This window comes from Chrysemys picta, chromosome 6 (genome assembly GCF_011386835.1).
Source record: "Chrysemys picta bellii isolate R12L10 chromosome 6, ASM1138683v2, whole genome shotgun sequence".
Classification (NCBI taxonomy): Eukaryota; Metazoa; Chordata; order Testudines; family Emydidae; genus Chrysemys; species Chrysemys picta.
The window spans coordinates 85,918,655-85,942,192 of record NC_088796.1 but is presented as its reverse complement, the minus strand read 5'-3'; the positions used below and the strand labels follow the sequence as shown (position 1 = coordinate 85,942,192).

The window sequence follows — 23,538 nt, the reverse complement described above, 5'->3', positions numbered from 1 at the left end:
TCGGGGACCCAGCCTACCCGCTAATGCCCTGGCTCATGAAGCCCTATACTGGCGCCCTGGACACTGAAAAAGAACTCTTCAACTACCGGCTGAGCAAGTGCAGAATGGTGGTGGAGTGTGCTTTTGGCCGTCTCAAGGGGAGATGGAGAAGCTTACTGACTCGCTGTGATCTCAGCGAAACCAATATCCCCATTGTTATAGCAGCTTGCTGTGTGCTCCACAATCTCTGTGAGAGCAAGGGGGAGACCTTTATGGCGGGGTGGGAGGTTGACGAAAATAGCCTGGCTGGTGATTACTCACAGCCAGACAGCCGGGCGATTAGAAGAGACCAGCGGGAAGCGCTGTGCATCCGGGAGGCTTTGAAAGCAAAGTTCCTGAGTGAGCAGGGTAACCTGTGATTTTATAGTTTGTGTACTGAGAAGCTAAACCTGCCCCCGTTTCTTTACCCAGGTAATGTTGACTATCCTATCCAGTTACATACCCCCTTCACCCCCCCTCCAACACACGTGTCGAAATAAAAATAGTTCTACTTTGTTAAAGCACACCGTTTTCTTTAATACTGTTTTAGCGGGAATTTTTTAAAACTGGGACGCAGACTGTGGTGCGGGGCGGGTCTAGTGTTGTGATGCGAATGCAGCTTCTAAACTCAAGGATTGACAGGCTCCGCTGCGGTGGGATGCTTGTTTCAACGGAGCCTGTCACCCCTCCTGATCGGGACTGTGTGTATGGGAGGTCTATTTGACTTTGTGGCAGGGGGAGGACGGTTACAGATCCCATGCTGTGTGGCTCTGTGATCCTGTCTAAGGACCGGCGCTTAAGATCTGTAACTGCCCTCCCCCGCCACAAAGTCACAGAGCAACCCACCCCCCCCAACATTACATCAAAACAACCTCCCAGACTAACCGGGGCAACTAGTCACTGCATCACTGCACTGTGTATGTGCCCTGCTGCTGTGCCTGCCCCCGACTATGTACCCTGCCAAAGGAGACTGTCCTGTCCAATTTCCAACCCCCTTTCCCCTCCTCCTCCAAAAGAACATGATTGAAACAGTAGTTAACAGAAACGAATTTTTTATTATCAACTACACATGGCATTGGGAGGTGAAACTTGGACGTGGGCTTGTGTCAGGCGGGAAGGAAAGAACTTTTCAAATTTTGGGAAATGAGAGCCTTCTGCTACTAGAGCTCTCTGCAGGGGTGGAGTGAGAGTTAGCAGGGACTCTGCCGCCTCTCCTTCTTTGCACTTTGGGTGAGGTGGGTATGGGACTTGGTGGCGGGGGAGGGCGGTTAGAGATGGACTGCAGCGGGGCTCTGTCCTCCTGCCTCCGTTCCTGCAGAACATCCACAAGGCGCCGGAGCGTGTCCGTTTGCTCCCTCAGTAGTCCAAGCAGCGTTTGAGTCGCCTGCTGGTCTTCCTGCCGCCACCTCTCCTCCCGATCCATGTTGGCTTGGTGCATTCGGGTCAAGTTCTCCCGCCACTGGGTCTGCTGTGCTGCCTGGGCTTGGGAAGAGGCCATAAGCTCAGAGAACATGTCCTCCCGTGTCCTCTTCTTCCTACGCCTAATCCGCGCTAGCCTCTGGGAGTGTGATTCCAGGCTAGGTTGTGAGACAGTCGCAGACGGGGCTGTGGAAATGGGAAAAAGGGAGTGAATTCCTCTGAAAGATAAATGTAGTTGTGAACAAAGAACATAGTCTTTCTCTGTGAACAAGACCATGCACAGCACCTTTCACATGCGCACTCAGCACAAGGTCGAATTCTCGGCCTTCGCATTCTGTGCCTGGGGTCTTGAACAGCACATTTGAGAAGCGAGGCAGCACAACGGAATTTCTGTTGCAGGCAGACATGGTAAGCCGTACACTTGTGGCAGTTTAAAACTTTTATATTACCACTGGCCTCATTTCACATTTAAATCAATGTCAGTCCCTGCTGCCAGCAATCCGGCAAGCGGGAACTCTGCCCCTGTCCCACCCCCTCGCGGCTGTCCCCGGGAATGATCCCTTTCGGCTGCCCCTCTCCCGCCTCCACCGCGTGGCTGCAAACCAGCGGTGACAGTTCTGTAAAGGAACGGGAAAGCAGTCCCAACACTAACATTCCCCTACCTAATTAAAAGCAGGTCACCATGGCCGACATCACCCTGATGAGGATCTCCGAGAGCGACAAAGAGAGAATGCTCCGGGAAAGCCTCCAAAGACCAGGGCCGTATGCCGCCCTGCTGTGCAGAGCAATGATCCCCGAGTACCTGATAATCTCGTGGCGCGGCAACGTGTCGTACTTCGGAGGACCCAATAAGGCCGCTCTCCCCAAGAACCTCATGCAACGGCTTTCAAGTTACCTCCAGGAGAGCTTCATCGAGATGTCCCAGGAGGATTACTGCTCTATCCCCGCACATATAGACCGCATTTTACTGTAGCTGCAGTAGCAGGGAATACACAGTAGAGCGGCTTGTGCAGGACAATCACTGAAAACCGGACATTGCTAGATTTCTTTTCAAAACTTGCACTGCCCCTTACTAAACCGTTAAGCGCCTAGGGCACACTAATCATGAACAACCCATTCTTTTAATTGTTAATATTCCTGTTTTGTTAAAAATAAATGTTTAGATGTTTACAACACTTACTGGCTGATCCTTCACCAGATTCTGTGTCCGGGGTAATGGCTGGGGACGCTTCGTAGGGGATCTCTGTAAGGGTGATGAAGAGATCCTGGCTGTCGGGGAAATCAGCGTTGTGAGAGCTGCCAACTGCCTCGCCCTCCTCATCTCCTTCCTCATCTTCCCCGTCCCCTAACATGTCTGAGGAACCGGCCGTGGACAGTATCCCATCCTCAGAGTCCACGGTCACTGGTGGGGTAGTGGTGGCGGCAGCACCGAGGATGGAATGCAGTGCCTCGTAGAAACGGGATGTCTGGGGATGGGATCCGGAGCGTCCGTTTGCCTCTTTGGTCTTCTGGTAGCCTTGTCTCAGCTCCTTGATTTTCACGCGGCACTGCGTTGCATCCCGGCTGTATCCTCTCTCTGCCATGTCTTTAGAGATCTTCTCGTAGATCTTTGCATTCCTTCTTTTGGATCGCAGCTCGGAAAGCACGGACTCATCGCCCCACACAGCGATGAGATCCAAGACTTCACGATCAGTCCATGCTGGGGCTCTCTTTCTATTCCCAGACTGCACGGCCATCACTGCTGGAGAGCTCTGCATCGTTGCCAGTGCTGCTGTGCTCGCCACGATGTCCAGACAGGAAATGAGATTCAAACTGGCCAGACAGGAAAAGGAATTCAAATTCAAATTTTCCCGGGGCTTTTCCTGTGTGGCTGGTCAGAGCATCCGAGCTCGCACTGCTGTCCAGAGCGTCAACAGAGTGGTGCACTGTGGGATAGCTCCCGGAGCTATTAGCGTCGATTTCCATCCACACCTAGCCTAATTCGACATGGCCATGTCGAATTTAGCGCTACTCCCCTCGTCGGGGAGGAGTACAGAAGTCGAATTAAAGAGACCTCTATGTCGAACTAAATAGCATCGCAGTGTGGACGGGTGCAGGGTTAATTCGATTTAACGGCGCTAACTTCGACATAAACGCCTAGTGTAGACCAGGCCTTACACCTGTAAGACCAATATTACTCTTTCCTGGTAGTTGGCTTACTTCTATTTTGTATGACTGTATTTATCCAGTAGTGGAAATGCAAAGAATCCTCTGAAAAGCAACAAAATTATCCCAAAATAACTGCCAGAGGATGTAAAATAAACACAAGGGTCTCCCATTGCTACTAAGGCTGAAAGGGAGATCAATGATATCCTGAGGATCACTGTCCCAGAACAAGGATTCAGAAGTCACCTAGAGAGTCCCCTACTGCATGGGAGGACAGTGTTACTTATTAAGCTATCAATTCAATTTTAAGCCAGGCACTTTTGTGCTGAAGGATGTTGTGGTCAATTAACTACTGTCACTAATGTGACTGTCACATTCAAGAAGAGGAAGCTTGTTTTTAAATACTCTCCCTTTAATTTGGGATAAGAATAACCAAAGTTCAGTTGCTCATTTAAACTTATCTGGACTTCTTGGGTAAAAACCCTGGGTAGGAAATTTCACAACAACCAAGCTCTCTCATGATTTGCTGTGTTCTGACTTGATCAGGTCTAAAATACTGCAAAAAGAACAAGCCATGAGTGAAGCAATATCTGATTTTTTTTTTTTTTTTTTTTTTTTTTTTTTTTTTTTTTTTGGCCCTGCTGGGATCAGAAGGTGCAGAGACATGCAAAAAACAAAACCAAACCACACACCAAGATATTGGGTAAAATTTTCAAAAGCTCTTACATGACTTAGGAGCTAAAGTCCATTTTGCAAGTGGGATTTGAGTTCTAATGGGTACTCTTGGAAAAATGTATCCATTACCAAATGTTTCTGAACCTCCAAAACAAAATCTCTAATACTTTGGTTCAGTTCAAATTTTGGGTAAATAAAATAGTATTTAATTTTCTAAATCAGTATGGCCAGCCCTACTATAGATGGTTTCATGAATATTTAGAAGAGTGCAACTTGGCTATATTTCCAAAATACCTACCAAACAACTTAATATTTTGTTGAAGTAATTTGTGGGGCAGTAAATGTTATAGGATACCTTCTTAATTCCTGAATGCCTACAGCATGTAGTAGTCAAGAAATAGGGATGTTCAAAAAAATGAAATATTCAGTTCAAATGCAGGTCCAAAAGTACTTATATGTACATATAAAACAGTTTGTCAACCAACAATTAAATCCTTCATTTTTAATTTCAAAGCTTTTAAAATGTTTTTTTAACTCCAAGTGAATTCTGAAACAAAAAGTTGAAAAGTTTCACTTTTGCTATCTCCAGATTTTTTCTTTTCTGTGGAAACAAATCACTGAAATTGACCCACACGTGTGAACTATTTTAGTTGACCAAATTATGCATTTTTCTGGCCAAAAAACAAAAGGGATGCACACATAAGTTTGCCCACTTTAGTTGAGAGGTAAATATGAATGCTTTCCTTTTAGAAATGCCGATCTTCTGTTCCTTTATGAAACTGAACTGATATTTCATAATTTGGTCTAGCTATAATGTATTCAAGAAGCTTTCTGCTGCCTCGTTCATACTTAATATTGTACTTCATTATGTATTTGACTAGTTAATTTCACCCTGTACAGCAGCATACTGAAGATTCTATAATTCTGCAGCAGTTGATTGCTGCTTAAGTGTGGGGTATGCAGACTGTCAAAACTTCATTTCACACTTCATCATACAATGAGCTTTTTGCTGAGTCTATTTATTTCCGCAGAACACCAGAGTAGATTCTTCAATTAAAGGTGCAATTGCAGAGTAAACTGTATTCTGTGAACATCACCTTATGGACGTTTGCTGTAGATGGTGGTTAAAAACTGTTTTAGCTTAAATATGTCACAAAATGAAGGTCATACAAACATATTTCAGTTCAAAATTGCTTCCCAGTGCAATCAAAACAAAATGTGGGACTACTCTATCTCAATTAACATTTCTACTGAAGGTTAATGATAGTAACATAGAAGACCCTTGCTGCTGGCTCAGATTCTTTCATAATGAATATTTATCTTCAAATCATGCCCTTCCTGTACTCTTGGTTCATGACAGTACCCACATAGGCAGAGCATAAAAGCTTCAAATGTCCACCAGGAAAGTCTACATTTTTGACCATATCTAGAGTGCTGAAAGATCTCAAAAGGGTCAGAATCTGAATACTTATCTCAATTAAATCATATAACCCCCTCTCCTAAACAATCCCCTTCTATCCCTTTTTTGGTGGTGACTCGCAGAAAATGACCTGTGGCCGGCTTTTGCCTCCTATATATCTGCCAGATGGACTGTTCTTGTTGTCTTTGGGGATATAAGGGTGGAGTGGCTCTGGACAAAGTGGCTCTTTGATGCATGTTGAAGTGGCTACTGATATACTCTGCACTGCAGTAGGAAGCAGTATAGAGCTGTTCCCTGTTAGCAGCCTTTTCTCCCATCTGGCTCGGGAAGAAAACAAAATAGAACAATTTTTTTCTCACAAAATGAGTAAAAATTTTGACCACAAAAGGTAGTCTGGGCTAATAGGGAAACCATGCAACTTTTGTCACCAAAGTTAATCAAAGTGAGGGCATCTAGGAGCATGTGGGAAAAATCTTATGGATGCCTAAGGAATCAGTGACCTGCACTTATATATGTTCTGACATTTTGAAGTTGAGCATTCAATTCTGGCTTGAGGGGTGACCACAAGTGGCTGGTATGGTGTGATGCCAGTGTAGCAATTGTCAGTAGTATCTAGTGGCACCATGTAATATTTTACAAGAGGGAAAATTCAATCCTCTTTTGGCTGAGTTTATATGGAGGTGTCATAACTATAAAGGGAAGGGTAACAGCTGTCCTGTGTACAGTACTATAAAACCCCTCCTGGCCAGAGACTCCAAAATCCTTTTCCCTGTAAAGGGTTAAGAAGCTCAGGTAACCTGGCTGGCATCTGACCTAAAGGACCAATAAGGGGACAAGATACTTTCAAATCTTGGGGGGGGGAGGCTGTTGTTTGTGTTCTTTGTTTGGGAGTGTGTTCGTTCTCGGGACTGAGAGGGACCAGACATCAATCCAGGTTCTCCCCATCTTTCTAAACAAGTCTCTCCTATTTCAAACTTGTAAGTAAATAGCCAGGCAAGGCGTGTTAGTTTTCCTTTGTTTTCTCAACTTGTAAATGTACCTTTTATCAGAGTGTTTATCTTTGTTTGCTGTACTTTGAACCTGAGACTAGAGGGGAGTCCTCTGAGCTCTTTAAGTTTGATTACCCTGTAAGGTTAATTTCCATACTGATTTTACAGAGATGATTTTTACCTTTTTCTTTAATTAAAAGCCTTCTTTTTAAGAACCTGATTGATTTTTCCTTGTTTTAAGATCCAAGGGGTTTGGATTTGTATTCACCAGGGATTTGGTGAAGGTTTTTCAAGGTTTCCCAGGAATGGAATCCATTGAAATGGTGGCAGCCGAACCAGAGCTAAGCTGGTAGTTAAGCTTAGAAGTTTTCATGCAGGCCCCTACATTTGTACCCTAAAGTTCAAAGTGGGGATCCAGCCTTGACAGGAGGGGAGCTTTAACTCCTAACCTTATTTACTGGAGCATGGGGACAGTCATTGCCATGGGACAGCAACAGGTGAAGATGGAGTTTGTGGTAGCTCTAATTCTTTTCATAGGTAGAAACTGGCTTTTGATCCAAGACTAATGTCCCAGTGGGCTGGGTGAAACCTTATGGCCTGGATGGGAAATCACTAGAAATATATATGCTCAATATTGAAGTCCAACATGTAGTTCTTCTTTGCCCTTCGCTTAACATTTTTAACTGGAAGAAAACATAAAATCATTACTGATAAAATTTGCAGATGACCAAAAGTTAGGGGAAGTCAGAAATAATGAAGAGAAGAGATCATGGATACAGAGAGAGCTGGATCACTTGGAAAATTGGGCATAAACTAATAACATGTTACAGTTGGCTGTATTGAGGAATAAATAGGCCATACTTACAGGATAGAATCCCCTATCCTGGGAAGCGGTGACTGTGAAAAAGAGATGTGCGTGTCATGTTGAATAATTTGAGAGCTCATGTTCAGCCATGTGCCACTGTGGGCAAAAGAGCTAATGCAATCTTTGGATGTATAAATAGAAGAATATAGAGTAGGAGTAGAGAGTTTGCATTACCTGTATATTTGGCCCTGGTGCAACTATGACTGGCATACTGTGTCCAGTTCTGGTGTCAACAATTCAAGAAAATGTTGAAAAATGATTCAGTGGAAAGCCACAATAATGATTAGAAGATTGGAAAACATGCCTTAAACTGAAAGACTCAAGGAATTTAATCTCCTTATTTTAACAAAAAAAGGTTAGGGAGTGATCACAGTCTATAAGTACCTTTTCTGGGAAGCAGAAATTTGATAGATGAGGGAAACTGTAACTGCATCTTGCTCACCACCACCACCCATAGTCCACCTCAGGAGTCCCCAGTTAGGTGTCAGGTATCACCTGTCTCTGGGCAGGGAACTTTGTCCCATGCCCTTCTGCCTGGGGAGAGTTTAAGGCTGCCTTAGACTGAGTGGCAGACTGACATGCTGTGGGTAATGGCCAGCACCTGTTTGTTTTCTTTCCTAGGGCTAGGAATAGTGCATTTCGAGCAGTAACTAGTTACCTCACAGCTCATTTTAGGCAGGCACATTTATTCTTAAGGTAAAAACATTACAGAGAAAATATAATATACAGATTTAAACACTAAATATACCAAGATTCACCAATCTTATGGGACCCTAGCAGGCCAAAATCTTTCCAACTTTTCCACAAAGGCCGGAAGCCCTCTTGGACAGAAGGTCCTGTATGTTTTCTTGATAAGAAAAAATGCACTGAATCAGTTTAAACACAACCATTTTTTTTATGCCAAAATCTTTTTTGGGGGTAGAGGAGGGAGTCTGCTGGTCTTTGAAAAACACATTTTGAACTAGTATATGCAAGCCTTCTTAAGGAGTGGTACCACTGTGGAGGTGTTTTCAACCTAAGTTATTCACCTTAATCTCCCCCATACATACTATTTGCAGTTCCTGGAGGAGTTGTGGTAACCTTACCCTATGAAGTTGCATATAGTCTCTGGCTCGCAATGGTACATAAACTTAATATAACATTGCATGGAATATCTATCACAGAAGGCTCTTCAATCTAAAAGAGAAAGCTATAACAAGATCAAAAGACTGGAAGTTGAAGCTAGACCAATTCAGATTAGAAATAAGGTACACATTTAATAGTGAGTAATTAATCATTGGACATTTTAAAATCAGGATTGGATTTTTTTCTAAAATACATGATCTAGTTCAAACAGGAATTAGTTCAAGGAATTTCTATGGCCTGTGTTTATGTAGGAGATCAGACTGCATGGTCCCTTCTGGCCTTATAACCTACGAGTCTAAAAGGCCAGGGAAGCCAAATATTTGACCTGGAAATAATTTTGCTGTAAAATCTATTCTTGCTATGGAGGTTGGGCAAACCTGTGTTGAAGTTGGTGGGCATGATCATACCCTTCATTCAGGATAATTGTAAGAAATTGTTTGCCTCCCTTTTTGGACTAAGATAGCTGGAACAATAGGAGCTAGCACCCAAAACACAGGTCATGCACAAGGTGGTCAGAAGCTGAGTGATGTGTGCAGAGGGTTTTGCAGAGGAATAAACGCAAATGTGGAGGGCTAGATATTGTTTTGGTTCAGGGATGAGGGTGGTGCAAGCCACAAGAAGACACAGAAGACAGCCAGAAAGCCAAGGAGATGCATTTGCAGTATGACCCTGAATTCCAAGAGGGAACTTTTGGGGAAGAGTGCTAGCCAGAAAGAGACTTGGAACCGTAAGCACAGAAACTCTGTTTTTGCTTTGTTCCTACTGTGTTCAGGCAAACAGGATTTTGTATATGTTCTTTTTTAAACAAACAGAATTGCATTAAAGAAACAACTGACTTAGTCATCAGTTTCTCCTCCTGACTGAAACAACCCACAAAGCATCCCAAATATTGACTAACCACCTGGGTCAAAAGGGGTATCATTACATTTTTTTTTTAAATTGTCATATATTAAGAATTCTAAAATTTTTCTTAAGGATACCTTGGGCTATATTAATTGCTTATTAGAGACTTATTACTATGCATCTGCAGTAATTGGGGGGGGGATAGGTAGTAGCATTGCTGATGGAATCCTTGTTTGGTTTATAGAGTTCTGTCTAAAGCAATGTGTGAGAGTGTGAATTTTTTAGGTCAAAAATAATTTTTCACCCAGTGAAATCTGGCACTGGTGAAATTCAAAGTTGTACATCATAATGATGAAGATTAATGCTGAATTGCAGATTGTCAATTTGAATTTTACACAGATCGGCAGCACTCATCATGCCATGAAAATAATGGATTAAGTTAAGGGATGTAGATTTGGGGTTTGGCCAAGAAAAATACTATATTCCACTATTGTAAAAGTCACAGGGCCAAATTCTCAATTACATTCCAGACCTTTTGCACCAGACCAGAAAGCAGTCAGATATAATAGGCCGAAAATTCCTTATCATGTAGGAGCTCACAGTTGGCATGAAGCCTCTACAATTTGCTCCCATCTCCCAAAACCACCCTCCAAACTTTGCAAAAAGGATGAGTCAAACTCCCTAGTTTGTAGACACCTTATGTTTATTTCATAACAATTCTTGAGCGCTAGGTCTGGGTGAACATTCCAATATGCTAGCCAGAAATATTTGTTTGAATTTTTAAATGGATCTGCATCAGCTATGTCCATGTAATCCACTGTCTGTCTTCCTTTAATTCACATAGGCTAAGAGTCTGTTACAGCTCCCATCTACACAACATAATCCTTTAGCTCAAATTATAAAAGATCATGCTTTCAGCTCTGGAACAGTTCAAACAGCATATGCCTTCCATCACTTCCACATGCCTTTTTGTGTTCATTTAGAGAATGAGTTTACTAATGGGAATATTTGTGAAAATGGAATATTGTAAGTAAATATTGAAGAATCTTTGCGGACAGATAAATTAGGATTTGTAAGTGCACACACATTTGCACCAGAAACGTTACTGAAGACATTTCTCCAACTGGGGGGGAGGTGTGAAGAAACATTCCTTGTGATCTATGTGACTAGCGAAGTGTAACTTAAATTTTGAAATATTGAATGTACACAATGCATTCTGTGAACAATCTTCCAGTGCAGAATTATTCTCCAGAATTATTGGGCAAATAATGTCAAAGTTGAGAAAATCACAATCTGCTTGCAAACAAAGACACAGAAAAATTGCTTGCATCAATTACTGTTTACAAATGTATTTGCTCTATTGATCTCACTGCTAATCCTGGGAAATGATTCAGTTGTGACCCATTCCTGCAAGATGCTGAGTGTCTTGGAGGAGGTACTGAGCACCTTCAATTCTCATTGAAATCCATAGAAGTGGATGTTGTTCAGTACGTCACACAATCAGATCCTTAGTGTAATGAAAGTCAGCATGTTCTCTCATCTCTGTGGCCTTCCTCGTGTTTTATGCAAACAAGAAATGGAGCCAGTTGACTTTTTTTCTTCTAGGACAGTGTGCCTTAGTACTATTTTTTAATGTTCAGACTGATTAGTATTATATTCATTTTTTTCTCTCTTAAATTTCACATTGAGGTTTTTTTGTTCTTCATAACTGCAGGCATTCTGAAGATGTTGCTAGGTAAGCACAAATAGTAGTAATGCAGCAGCCTTGATATATAGGGTTTAATGAATCTGAGAAAACACTGTAGAGTGTGATTAGGTTGGAAACATTAGAGTTTGATTGAAATGTATCCTTTCTACCGTATTAAGTTAAAAATAGTCATTTTGCTACTAAGTAGAATGGATTGTTAGCTGTGACTTTTTTAGCTGCTTTAATGAGTAGTTTGAATACTTCTAAATCAGGGGAGGATTTGGCAATCCCTGTGTACGATGAGATGGACTAGTTTACTGCTCAACTGACTGTATATACGGATACAGGTAAAATTTGTTTTCCACGGATTTCTGAAGATAATTGCCTTTCAGAAAATACCTATGAGGAGAGTTAAGTAGTGATCAGAAGGGGGGGGGGGGATAAAGTAGAAACAAATCATATTATACTTTTAGCTCCAGTTTAATAATAATAATAATAATTAATAAAAAAGGAGAAAAAAATTGACTGGAACAGTTTCTGTCGGAACATGCTGATTTGACAGAATTGAAATGTCACCCTGCCTTGTTTCCTGCCAGTGCACTTACTCACCAGCCAGCTGGCAGGCACTTTGCCCAGCTCTCTGGGATCCCATGTTCCCTTGGCAGCCATGCTCCTTAGGCTGTTCTCCTGGTGTGCAGGAGGGTTCCTGGGTTCCAGTATTCCCCAGCTGTCTGGCTCCAGGGCTGGCAGGGGTACTGGTCTCCCGGGACAGTCAGCTCCCCAGCTGGCTAGTTCCCTGGGACACACCTTGGCAGGCAGAAGGACCTTGGGGCTGTCTAGCTCATTTGCCAGCCAGACAACTCCCTTCCCAGAATTTTTCAAAAAATTGCATTCCATGGACAATGTCACATTTTTACTTATTCTGATTCAACATGTAAAAAATTTTTTGGAACTGTGACATTGTCCATGGAATGGAAATTCTGGCTTCTGTACAGCTCTAATGTATATAAAGTGGGGGAAATAATGATAGGAGGTGGCTTATTTACCTATATGTACTGATAACTTATCTCCTTAAGGATTCTGCCATCTGCAGAGACAGGCAGTCGTGTGTGTTCAGTTCAGACTATATGAGCTTCACATACTGTTAGCTGTCTCCTGGAGACTTTTTTTTGTTTTTGATTTTTTTTCTCTAAAATAGAAGGTATTCAAAGTGGAAAATACAGTATCTGTGTATTGGGTAGTTTATATTAAAAACATTAGCAGGTTTTTTCGTAACATAGAATATAGTAAAGGTCTCAATCACTGAGCAACCTCTCACATTCTGTAACAGCTTACTCAGTGAGTAGATCCATTGATTTCAATTTACAACTGAATTTAAACTTCACTTTACTGTTGTACTAATCAATTGTGTAGGGTACTGCCCTGTGTGAGTAGTGATTGGCCCCGAAGTAACACTATTGTAATAACTTTTTTATAGCAGTAAATACATAGGGAAACCTGTAGAGTTCCAAAAACTATAATTCTTTGATCTCTGTAGCTTTATAGAGGAAGCTTAGTATTTAGAGGCTTTAGAGCAGAGTCTCTTTTATTAAACATTTCAATATTAAATAATGGTATAGTCAGATCTGGGTGGGGCCTAAAGGGAACACTAGCTGTGAAGTCCTGAAACTTTGGATTCATGCAACATGACCTACGTGTATAATTCACCAAGCTGGAAAAAGAAATCCAAAACCCCTCAAACTTGGAAGAAGTTTGCATCCAGATTTGAAATATGAGGTTTAAGTCAATCCAATCCCTAGATTTGACTACCTTCTACAAGTTATTATTTTTTTTTTCAGCATTCAATCTTGCAATAATGAAGTCTGGAAATAAATCTTTGAGAAGGTTTTCCCTTTTTAGGCTGAGGCGATAATTTATCTCTTCTATACATACACATACATGTTAGATGAGAATATGCATCAATGAAAAAGCATAAAAATGTACTGCACTGACATGGGAGCAAATTTTCCACCAGCCTTCATAAAAACACATACACATTCTTTGTGTATGCAAACCTTGTATGCAAAATCGGGAACTGTGTATAGACAGGTGGTTAATTTAAAGAATGTTAGATGGTGTGATGAGTAAATAGATGAAAATCTGACTATCTAGTACAATTGTCATTATTGGACCTATTCCGGTTCCCACTGAAATGGGGAGTTTTACCACTCCCTACAATGAAAGTAGCATAGGACCCATTTTGTTCCATACTTAATTTTTTTGCAATTTGTACATCTATAAGTTGATAGGCATCTTAACTAGAGAGGCCAAATTCTAATAAATATAATATATATTGGCCTTGATAGGGAGGGAGGGATGGAGATGTATATATTCCAAGCAAGGCCAATATTCGGCTTTTATTTAAGCAAAAACTCTATCAGATTCCTAAGTAAACTTTTCCATTAGTAGTGTGAAAGACTTGGTTAAGCAGATTTGTGAGCTAATTTCTCAGAGTTGTATGTAGAGGTGGGAAAAAAGTTAATATTTTTTCATGAAAATCCACGAGACACTTTTTTCCCCAAGTTTTTCGTGATCTCACACTTTTAGGTCCACAAAAATATGGAATCATTGAACAATACCATAATATACCACTCTCTAATTGTATTCAAGCTGTGGTTGCTACTGTGTTTCTCTTTCCTTATGTAACTATACACTCTTGAAATGTAGTAGTACTACTGTGATCTTGAAAAGGAAATTTTTCATCTGAAGGATAAAAGCCTCAAAATGCCAGTCTTATTGTTTATATAATAAAGTATCTGTCAAACCTTTCCTTAAATGGGGAAAGAAACCCAAAATCTTCTAGATGACTAAGATAGTGATAATTTTCCACTGTTCTACAGCAGGCCTCTGAAAATACTCTAGGTTTTTTAGCAACCCAAATCCAAATGATTCTCTCAGACTTCAAGGACAAAAGCGATCATCGTGGTCTTCTAGTCTGACCTCCTACATATCGTAGGTCACAGAACCTTGCTCATCTACTCCTGCAATAAACCCATAACCTCTGTCTGAGTTACAGAAATCCTCAAATCATGATTTAAAGATCGTGGGTTACAGAGATTCCACCATTTACACTAGTTTAAACCTACACGTGACCCATGGCCTATGCTGCAGAGGAAGGCGAACAACCCCCAAGGTCTTTGCTGGTCTGACCTGGGGAAAATTCCTTCCCAATGCCAAATATGGCAATCAGTTAGACCCCAGGCACTTGGGCAAGACCCACCAGCCAGAGAGCTGGGAAAGAATTCTCTGTGGTAACTCAGAATCTCCCCACATAGTGCCCCATCACTGGTTATTAGAGATATTTGCTACAAGCAATCACATTGTAGGTAGCCTGTACGGGCAAATTAGTCAAAACAATAGTTAAAAATAAAATTGTCAGACACCCAGGAAAGCATAAACTGTTGAGCAATAGTCAACATGGTTTCTGTAAAGGGAAATCATGTCTTACTAATCTATTAGAGTTCTTTGAAGGGGGTCAATAAACATGTGGACAAGGGGGATCCAGTGGACATAGTGTACTTAGATTTCCAGAAAGCCTTTGACAAGGTCCCTCACCAAAGGCTCTTAAGTAAAGTAAGTTGTCATGGGATAAAAGGGAAGGTCCTTTCATGGATTGAGAACCGGTTAAAAGACCGGGAACAAAGGGTAGAAATTTAATGGTAAATTCTCAGAATGAAGAGGGATAACTAGTTGTGTTCCCCAAGGGTCAGTCCTCGGACCAATCCTATTCAACTTATTTATAAATGATCTGGAGAAAGGGGTAAACAGTAAGGTGGCAAAGTTTGCAGATGATACTAAACTGCTCAAGATAGTTAAGACCAAAGCAGACTGTGATGAACTTCAAAAAGATCTCACAAAACTAAGTGACTGGGCAACAAAATGGCAAATGAAATTTCATGTGGCTAAATGTAAAGTAATGCACATTGGAAAAAATAACCCCAACTATACATACAATATGATGGGGGCTAATTTAGCTACAACAAGTCAGGAAAAAGATCTTGGAGTCATCGTGGATAGTTCTCTGAAGATGTCCGCGCAGTGTGCAGAGGCGGTCAAAAAAGCAAACAGGATGTTAGGGATCGTTAAAAAGGGGATAGAGAATAAGACTGAGAATATATTATTGCCCTTATATAAATCGATGGTACACCCTCATCTCGAATACTGGGTACAGATGTTGTCTCCTCATCTAAAAAAAGATATACTGGCACTAGAAAAGGTGCAGAAAAGGGGCAACTAAAATTATTAAGGGTTTGGAACGGGTCCCATATGAGGAGAGATTAAAAAAGCTAGGACTCTTCAGCTTGGAAAAGAGGAGACTAAGGGGGGATATGATAGAGGTATATAAAATCATGAGTGATGTGGAGAAAGTGGATAAGGAAAAGTTATTTACTTATTCCCATAATACAAGAACTAGGGGTCACCAAATGAAATTAATAGGCAGCAGGTTTAAAATAAATAAAAGGAAGTTCTTCTTCACGCAGTGGAGTCAACTTGTGGAACTCCTTACCTGAGGAGGTTGTGAAGGCTAGGACTATAACAGCGTTTAAAAGAGAACTGGATAAATTCATGGTGGTTAAGTCCATTAATGGATATTAGCCAGGATGGGTAAGGAATGGTGTCCCTAGCCTCTATGGTTTGTCAGAGGAGATGGATGGCAGGAGAGAGATCACTTGATCATTGCCTGTTGGTCCACTCCCTCTGGGATACCTGGCATTGGCCATTGTCAGTAGACAGGATACTGGGCTAGATGGACCTTTGGTCTGACCCGGTACGGCCGTTTTTATGTTCTTATTAGACCATCCCCTCCATAAACTTATCAAGCTCAGTCTTGTAGCCAGTTTTTTGCTCCTACTGCTCCCCGTGGAAGGCTGTTCGAGAACTGCACTCCTCTGATGGTTACAAACCTAAACTTGTTGATGACCAGTTTATATCTATTTGTTTTTGTATCGACATTGGCACTTAACTTCAAGAACTCCTCTCCATCCCTGGCATTTATTCCTCTGTCTCTCCTCACCCTTCTTTTGGTTAGGCTAAACAAGCCAAGTTCTTTGAGCTTCCTCTCCTAAAGTAGGTTTCCAATTCCTCTAATCATCCTAGTAGCCCTTCTCTGCATCTGTTCCAGTTTGAATTCATCTTTTTTAAACATGGGAGACCAGAACTGCACACAGTATTCCAGAAAACTGCGGGGAGGGAGTGGTTTGAGCATTGGCCTGCTAAACCTAGGGTTGTAAGTTCAATCCTTGAGAGGGGCACTTAGGGATCTGGGGCAAAATCAGTACTTGGTCCTGATAGTGAAGGCAGGGGGCTGGCCTCAATGACTTTTCAAGGTCCCTTCCAGTTCTAGGAGATGAGACATCTTTTTAATTTAATTTAGTTTAATTAATGGAGATATCCTATCAGTGCCTTTCAAAATGGAACTAACACTTCCCTGTCTCTACTGGAAGTACCTTGCCTGATGCATCCTAGGACTGCATTAGCCTTTTTCACAGCTGAATCACATTATCAGCTTATAGCCATCCTGTGATCAACCAAATACATCCAAGGTCTTTCTCCTCCTCTGTCGCTTCCAATGATAAGTCCAGAATTTTATAGCAAATTTTTTGTTGTTAGTCCTTAAATCCAAGGTCATGCACTTTGCACCATTAAATTTGATCCCATTTCTATTACTCCAGCTTTCAAGGTCATCCAGATCTTCTTGTTTGATATTCCAGTCCTCCTTCATATTGGCAATATCTCCCAAATTCTTATCTGCAAATTTTATTAGCACAATTTAATGTTTCTTATATTATGTCATGATATCATGGGAAGTCTTACTTACTAAACTCATAGCAGGCAATGTTTACCCAATGCCCTTTGCCAGTATGAATCTAGTTCTAAGTCATCCTAAATATTCTGCCATATAAAGGTGGTACATATTTTAGGCTCCCTATTTTATAGCCTCCATCCTGTTGTGATCAGTTGTATCCAGATTTAGTTCTGTTCTTCAGTCTATGCTAACATATGGATGTACCTACTGCTGATGACCAGAGTTTAGTTCTTGAACCATAGATTGCTCTCAGTATTTACCAATTTATATATATCAAAGTTACAAAGGTTGCAGCCTTAACGCTTTATAGGCTCTGTACTGCCAGGAGGTCACTTTCTTCAATGTTGCTACTCAAATTCAGAAGAATTCAGGCCAGGTCTACACTACAGAGGTTTTCTGGCATAGCTATGTTGGTCAGGAGGGTGAAAAATCCACCCCCCCTGACTGACATAAGTATGCCATCAGGGACCTGCCATCAAGGACCTCCTTCTCCCCTCATCTCCCTTGCCCCACGTAGACACAGCTATACTGGTAAAATAGTCATGTCCTGATTTAACTATTGACAAAAGATCTCCTTATGCACATATCAGATGCATCTCCTCAAGTGGGCTGGTATAGCTATTCCAGTATTGCTGTATCTGCGATATCTTTTTAGTGTAGACTAGCCCACTGATTGTTCCTAGAATCTGCCATCTTCAAGTTTACTGAGTCAGAAACCACCTTCGATAGTCTCATGGTATTACGGTAGCCGCAAATTCCTGGGTCAATGCAGAGGAATAATTATAGCAATTTACAGCATTACAGCAAACATTCTGTTACAAAAATAACTATAGAAGAAAACCCAAGACAAGGGATAAATATTTCTTTTGTGTATTTAAAGACCTGGCTGTACTGTGTGCAATATTTAGTGATGTAATAAGTAATTGATAAATCCTTTATTTATTTCTCCTTAACTTTCATTAATATTATGCGGAGTATGTGTAGTCATTATTAATTAATTAACAGACAAGAAAATGAAAAAAGGACTTTTTCATATATCGTTGGCTATTGGTTTTATTTTGCACTCGGTACATCAACCTCCTATCAACTGCTGTGTCTCAGTGGAAAAATCTATTCAGCTTCTGATGGGGCAAAGGCATCTTTCCTGTGCTTGGATATAATCTATTTTACTGTTTTTTAATGTTTTGTGTTAAATGATTACAGACCTATTTGAATTTGATAAGTGGGACAAATTCCCCATCAGGATTCCATAAGCAGAGCACAGAACAAAGGACTCTGATGCATGGATGACTGCCAGCTGCCAGAGCACAGCAGCACAAGCCACTTTCAACTCCAACTCCATTTCCATCAGGGTGCCAATTGCCATCCTGTACTGCTAGGAGGGGGCAGCACAAGGTCAGCCAGGAGATGAGTTGATTTGGCACATCTCCTAGGTAGCCTTCACTGGCAGGATTCCTATGGACCCCCCAGCTAGAATGTATAGCTGTTCTCCTCAGGTAGAAGATCTGTCAGGGAGCATTAGTTTTATGTCTGCCAGCTCTCCTCAGGGTGAAAATACCCTAAAGGTTATATTTTGACAAAACACTGGATTGATTTACATGTCTTTAGGATTGAATAAACATAAAACTTTACAGCATGATTCTCCACTGCCTTGTATTTTCCATCCTTGAGTCCAGTTGAGCTATGTTAATCACCTCCTCCAGGTGAGGCGGGAAAAGATTCTCATGGTTTACTTTGGAGCAGCTTTGGACTGTTGTAACTTATGCTGGCAGTAACAGCCGTTCCATTGTCCCAAGTTTGCTGGATCAGAGCACATTCTCCCCCAGATTTCCCCAACATCAGGAGTTTATCCATAAGGATGTTTCAGATTATTTCCATGGTACAGTGCCCAAACAGCAAAGTCTGGTGGGGGTGGGGCCCTCGCCCTACTTCCTCTGTCCTTTTCTGCATGATTTATTCCCTCAGGGGAAAAAGATTTAGCAATCCCTGTAGGTTCTGGTGTTTACGCATATTATGCTGTCAATCAAGTAGTAGTATCATCCACACAGGCTAATCACAATCTGAACCTTTGTGTTAACAAAGTAGTGCCTTCTGGTGGTGGGCCTACAGAAGATAAGGTGCTACTACTGTTACATGAGTTTTCTTTTAGTCCTAATACTTATGTTTGGAGAACTGAAGGACCAGGGATCTAGTGATGCCTCCAAGTGTGCATTTGTGATTTAAATAATAATTTATGTCAAGAGCTGGGTGAACGTTTTCAGATGCAACTTCTTTTGCTGAAAAATGCAGATTTGGGGCGAACAAATTATTTATAGAATTTCTTGAATTAATCAAATTATTTCCATGGAAGGGGAGGGATATCTGAAAACCTGGAAAGGTTTCATTTCAACACTTTCAAAAATGAAAAGTTTCAACTTTAATTCAAAGTGACTTCATTTCAAATTTTACTTTATTTTTTTTTTAAAAGGTAACCCCCAAGACCCTCAGATAAAAACAAAATGTTTCATTTGACTCCTCCCTCCTTTTTTTTTTTTTTTTTTACTTTTTACCTTTTCCATTTGGAAAAAATGCAACAAATTTTCACGTGGGGTAGAAATGAATGGATTGTTTCTATTCAGCCACTGAAATAAAAAAAATTGGTTTTCTCACAGCTCCAGTTGTATGTGACGTCTTTCCCATACAGAATATAACATCTTGTTGTAAAAGCTTTCAGATTTTTCCTTTGATCATTAGATAATGTTAACAGTATAGTAACATTTATTAGTTACTATTCTGAAGAAATGTAATGAAAACTGTGGCTACATTATTTAGTTAAGACAGTGATCTCGTACTGTAAAGAAGACCTGGGTTGTTATGTGTGGGTGATAAAATTCCTTGAAATAGCTGAAGAAAATGCTTTATGATGGGGAGAGGAAAGGATAACCTAAGAAAATGTACATTCCTTGAAGGACTGTTTGTGCTTTTACACTGTAGGATTTGATCAAGGACAGTTTCTGATATGACTCCTGTAAACATCCGAGATGATCTGACACGAGAATATGTGCTGAAAAAAAGAAAACCCCAAATTAATAACCATGTTGGAGTATGAAGTCTGCTTCAGGGATCATCTGCAAAGTGGAAAACAGTATTTTTGTTGTGAGCTTTCAGAGGCATCCTTATTGTCAAGTTGTCATAACACATTTTGTTTTCCTCTTTTAGCACATATTTAAATTAATCCTTGGTTCTATTTACAGACTACACACTAATGCAACATTTTTTTTAAAGATTTCACAAAATGCTAACTTCTGATGTTGTCATGAAAAATAGAACTCCTAAGGGAGAGTCTCAAATATTTTGAATCAAGAGGTAGTTTGTTCATATAGGTCAAATCATCCTCATTTTGAACATGAAAATTACCTTCCATCCAATCCTATTCCCTCCCACCCCTGAAACTCCCTTCACTACTGTGAAGAACATGGGACCTATCTGTGCCATTTTTATGAATACTGTGGGAATTCTATTTGTTGGTTATGAGTGGGTGGCTGCTATATGAAATCCTAAGAGTTAACTCAGTACTAGGGGGTACAGAGGGACTGCAGGAAGGCATGGTTTTAGATGATGCCTATATTGTGTTATGTATTGGTGATTGGGCAAGTTCCTCTGGAGGTTCACCAACATCCTGGGAAAGGAGGAAAACCTAGGCAGGAGGTTTGGAACAAAGGAACTTTGAAATTGATAAACAGCCCATGACCTATGAGAGATGTACTGATTTGGGGTCAAAGAGGCAGAAGTTGAATGGATGCAGCCTGTCTCATTCAGCACAAATGCTGAGAGATTCCTGGGCCAACGGGGACCTTCTTAAACTAAGAAGAAAAGGCTAACTTGAGATAGGAAAATATGCATTTAAACTTTTATTTTAACCCCTTTCTCTTTATCCTATGGACAAATAAGTATCTGTTTTGAAGAAACTATCTTGAGTAAGTGCAATTTCATACAGTTCACAAGCTCCTGGAGAGAAATCTATAGCAGGGCCCAAATCCCATGGGATCTGCTGAAGTAATATGGTTGGGACACATGAGTTCTATAAGATGGTAACTCAGCCTTAGATTGGGGGTGAATTGCAGGTTTCCACTCTGAAATAAATACAGATATGGGTCTGTCACTCGGAAACAGTGCCCACAGAGATTGACACAGGAGTCAAAAGTAAAACTTATTCCTGAACAATAACCCTTAACTTGCTAGTTTCCCATCACTTGCATCAAACCTTTAACCATCAATTACAGATTCTGGCCCAATTTCCAAACATGAGGTCCTTAACAGGGCACCTAGATAACACATTTGGATGCTCAAATTTGTTTTCAGAAAAGGCATTCACAAGCCACAAGGCAGATTTGAAAATCCAAATATTGGGGTTTCACATGCTTTCCAGAAAATTAGGCTCACTGTCAGTGCAACTTTAATAAAATAACTATATAAATAGGAAAACCAGTGGTTTATTCAAAATGACAAAAATACAGTTATGTGGAACATTAAGTAGAGGAAGAAAAATGGAGCCAAAATGCTGCTAAGAGAACCATCTAGCCTCTTTGCTTTTCAGAAATGTATTCTTCACTGTGCTGTGTAGGAGTTTCATAGTTAATGAGGTCTTAATAGCATTTTTGGCTCAAGCCTACATTTTTTTCTGTATGGCTAATGCACAAAATTTATTCCAGCAAAAATGCAACATAGGAGCTTTTTGCTCAACTTTTTATGGATTAAAATTGCACATAATGAGATCTTTCTGTAACAAGGTTTTTTGAGTGCACACATTTTGTGCAAGCAAATCTTTTTTCTGTATAACTTGGTTCATGAAAACTGTTGTTAGCCAAAGCAATTTTTTGTATGCAGTAACAAAGATCTGAACAATTCCTTTTTTTCATTAATACCACCCTTTTAGTTTAGTCTTAAAATGGTATGTTTCCTGGATCAATATGCATTTTCTGTGCAATCATCTTGCACAATACAAAACAGCTAAGGGTATTATAAAGAGAATAAGGATGAGAGAGTATTATTAAATAAGCAATAATACATGACACAATGTGTGGATAGTTAAGCAATAAGATACAATTTGCCATGTGGCTATGCTGAAATATTGTCATAATTTATGTGCATTATTAAACATGTCTCCAAGGGTCAGGTGCAGCAGTAAGCCCCCAAATGGTTTTGTTCCAGTATGATAAACACTTAAAATATTTAGGTTTCAGAGTAGCAGCCGTGTTAGTCTGTATCCGCAAAAAGAACAGGAGTACTTGTGGCACCTTAGAGACTAACAAATTTATTAGAGCATAAGCTTTCGTGGGCTACAGCCCACTTCTTCGGATGCATATAGAATGGAACATATATTGAGGAGATATATATACACACATACAGAGAGCATGAACAGCTGGGAGTTGTCTTACCAACTCTGAGAGGCCAATTAAGTAAGAGAAAAAAAACTATTCTCACACTTCTTATCAACCTGTCTGTACTGGGCTAGCTTGATTATCACTTCAAAAGTTTTTTTTTCTCTTACTTAATTGGCCTCTCAGAGTTGGTAAGACAACTCCCATCTGTTCATGCTCTCTGTATGTGTGTATATATATATCTCCTCAATATATGTTCCATTCTATATGCATCCGAAGAAGTGGGCTGTAGCCCACGAAAGCTTATGCTCTAATAAATTTGTTAGTCTCTAAGGTGCCACAAGTACTCCTGTTTTTTAAAATATTTACAAATTCTAACCTGCGATGTTGTGCCAAGATATTGTTCCATATATTGACAAATCTGAATTCAGGATTTCTGAATACCAAAATATTAATGCATTGTACTTGCAAATATCTCTTGACATTGACAACAATATCCAATACATTTCATTGCAGCTCCGTCTCTCTTGGTATTGGGAAAAATGATTGATTGATACAGGTGATAATGACTGAATTAGTGGATTTGAAAGTTTTACCCACAGACAATAAATTCTTGAAACTGAATATAAAATCTGGAATTTCACTGACTGTTAAAGCCCTAAGAATTTCCATGCTGGACCACGTGTGTGATCTATCTAATCCAGTATCCTTTAACCAACAGGGGCCAATACCAGATACTGCACAAGAAAGTGCAAGACATCTGTAAGGGGCAATTATGAAAAACCCAGTCATAAGAGTTTTACTAAAGTCAGGCAGTTATTGATTGGCTTGTGCCCTGCCCATGACAATTTGTATCATTTTATAAATTTTAAAATAACTATGGACCTCAATATTAATTTGTGTCTAATCTGAATGTACTCTTGGTTTTAATATCTTGTGGCAGTGGGTTCCACAAATTAGGTAGGGGTGTGTGTGTGTGTGTGTGTGTGTGTGTGTGTGTGTGTGTGTGTGTGTGTGTGTGTGTATATATGTGAAATTATATATAAATAAAAATAAAAATAAATGAAATATGTTTTGAGTTTTACATTTGTTTCCAGTTAATTTCACTGGACACCTCCTTGTTCTTGTATGAGATAGAAACTTTTTT

At 40.4% G+C, this 23,538-nt stretch overlaps 1 protein-coding gene and 1 long non-coding RNA gene across 3 annotated transcripts in view; one reads left to right on the top strand and one right to left on the bottom strand.

Annotated features, from left to right (window-relative positions):
• LOC122174104 (uncharacterized) overlaps nt 1–23,538 on the top strand; it is a 115,058-nt gene that overhangs the window by 40,425 nt on the left and 51,095 nt on the right. The gene's annotated exons all lie outside the window — the stretch shown is intronic.
• Nucleotides 1,054–3,591, bottom strand: LOC135984362 (uncharacterized). The gene is made up of 2 exons (XM_065599355.1): nt 2,618–3,591; nt 1,054–1,623 (listed from the first exon to the last, which is right to left on the bottom strand). Exons 1-2 carry the CDS (start codon nt 3,192–3,194, stop codon nt 1,148–1,150), a joined length of 1,053 nt encoding a protein of 350 aa, XP_065455427.1. The 5' UTR covers nt 3,195–3,591; the 3' UTR covers nt 1,054–1,147.

Coding starts and splice junctions, on each gene's coding strand:
- LOC135984362 (XM_065599355.1), bottom strand. CDS start 3,194: ATGCAGAGCTCTCCAGCAGTGATGGCCGTGCAGTCTGGGAATAGAAAG. Junction 1,624..2,617: donor ATCTGGTGAAGGATCAGCCA/GTAAGTGTTGTA, acceptor CCATTTCCACAG/CCCCGTCTGCGACTGTCTCA.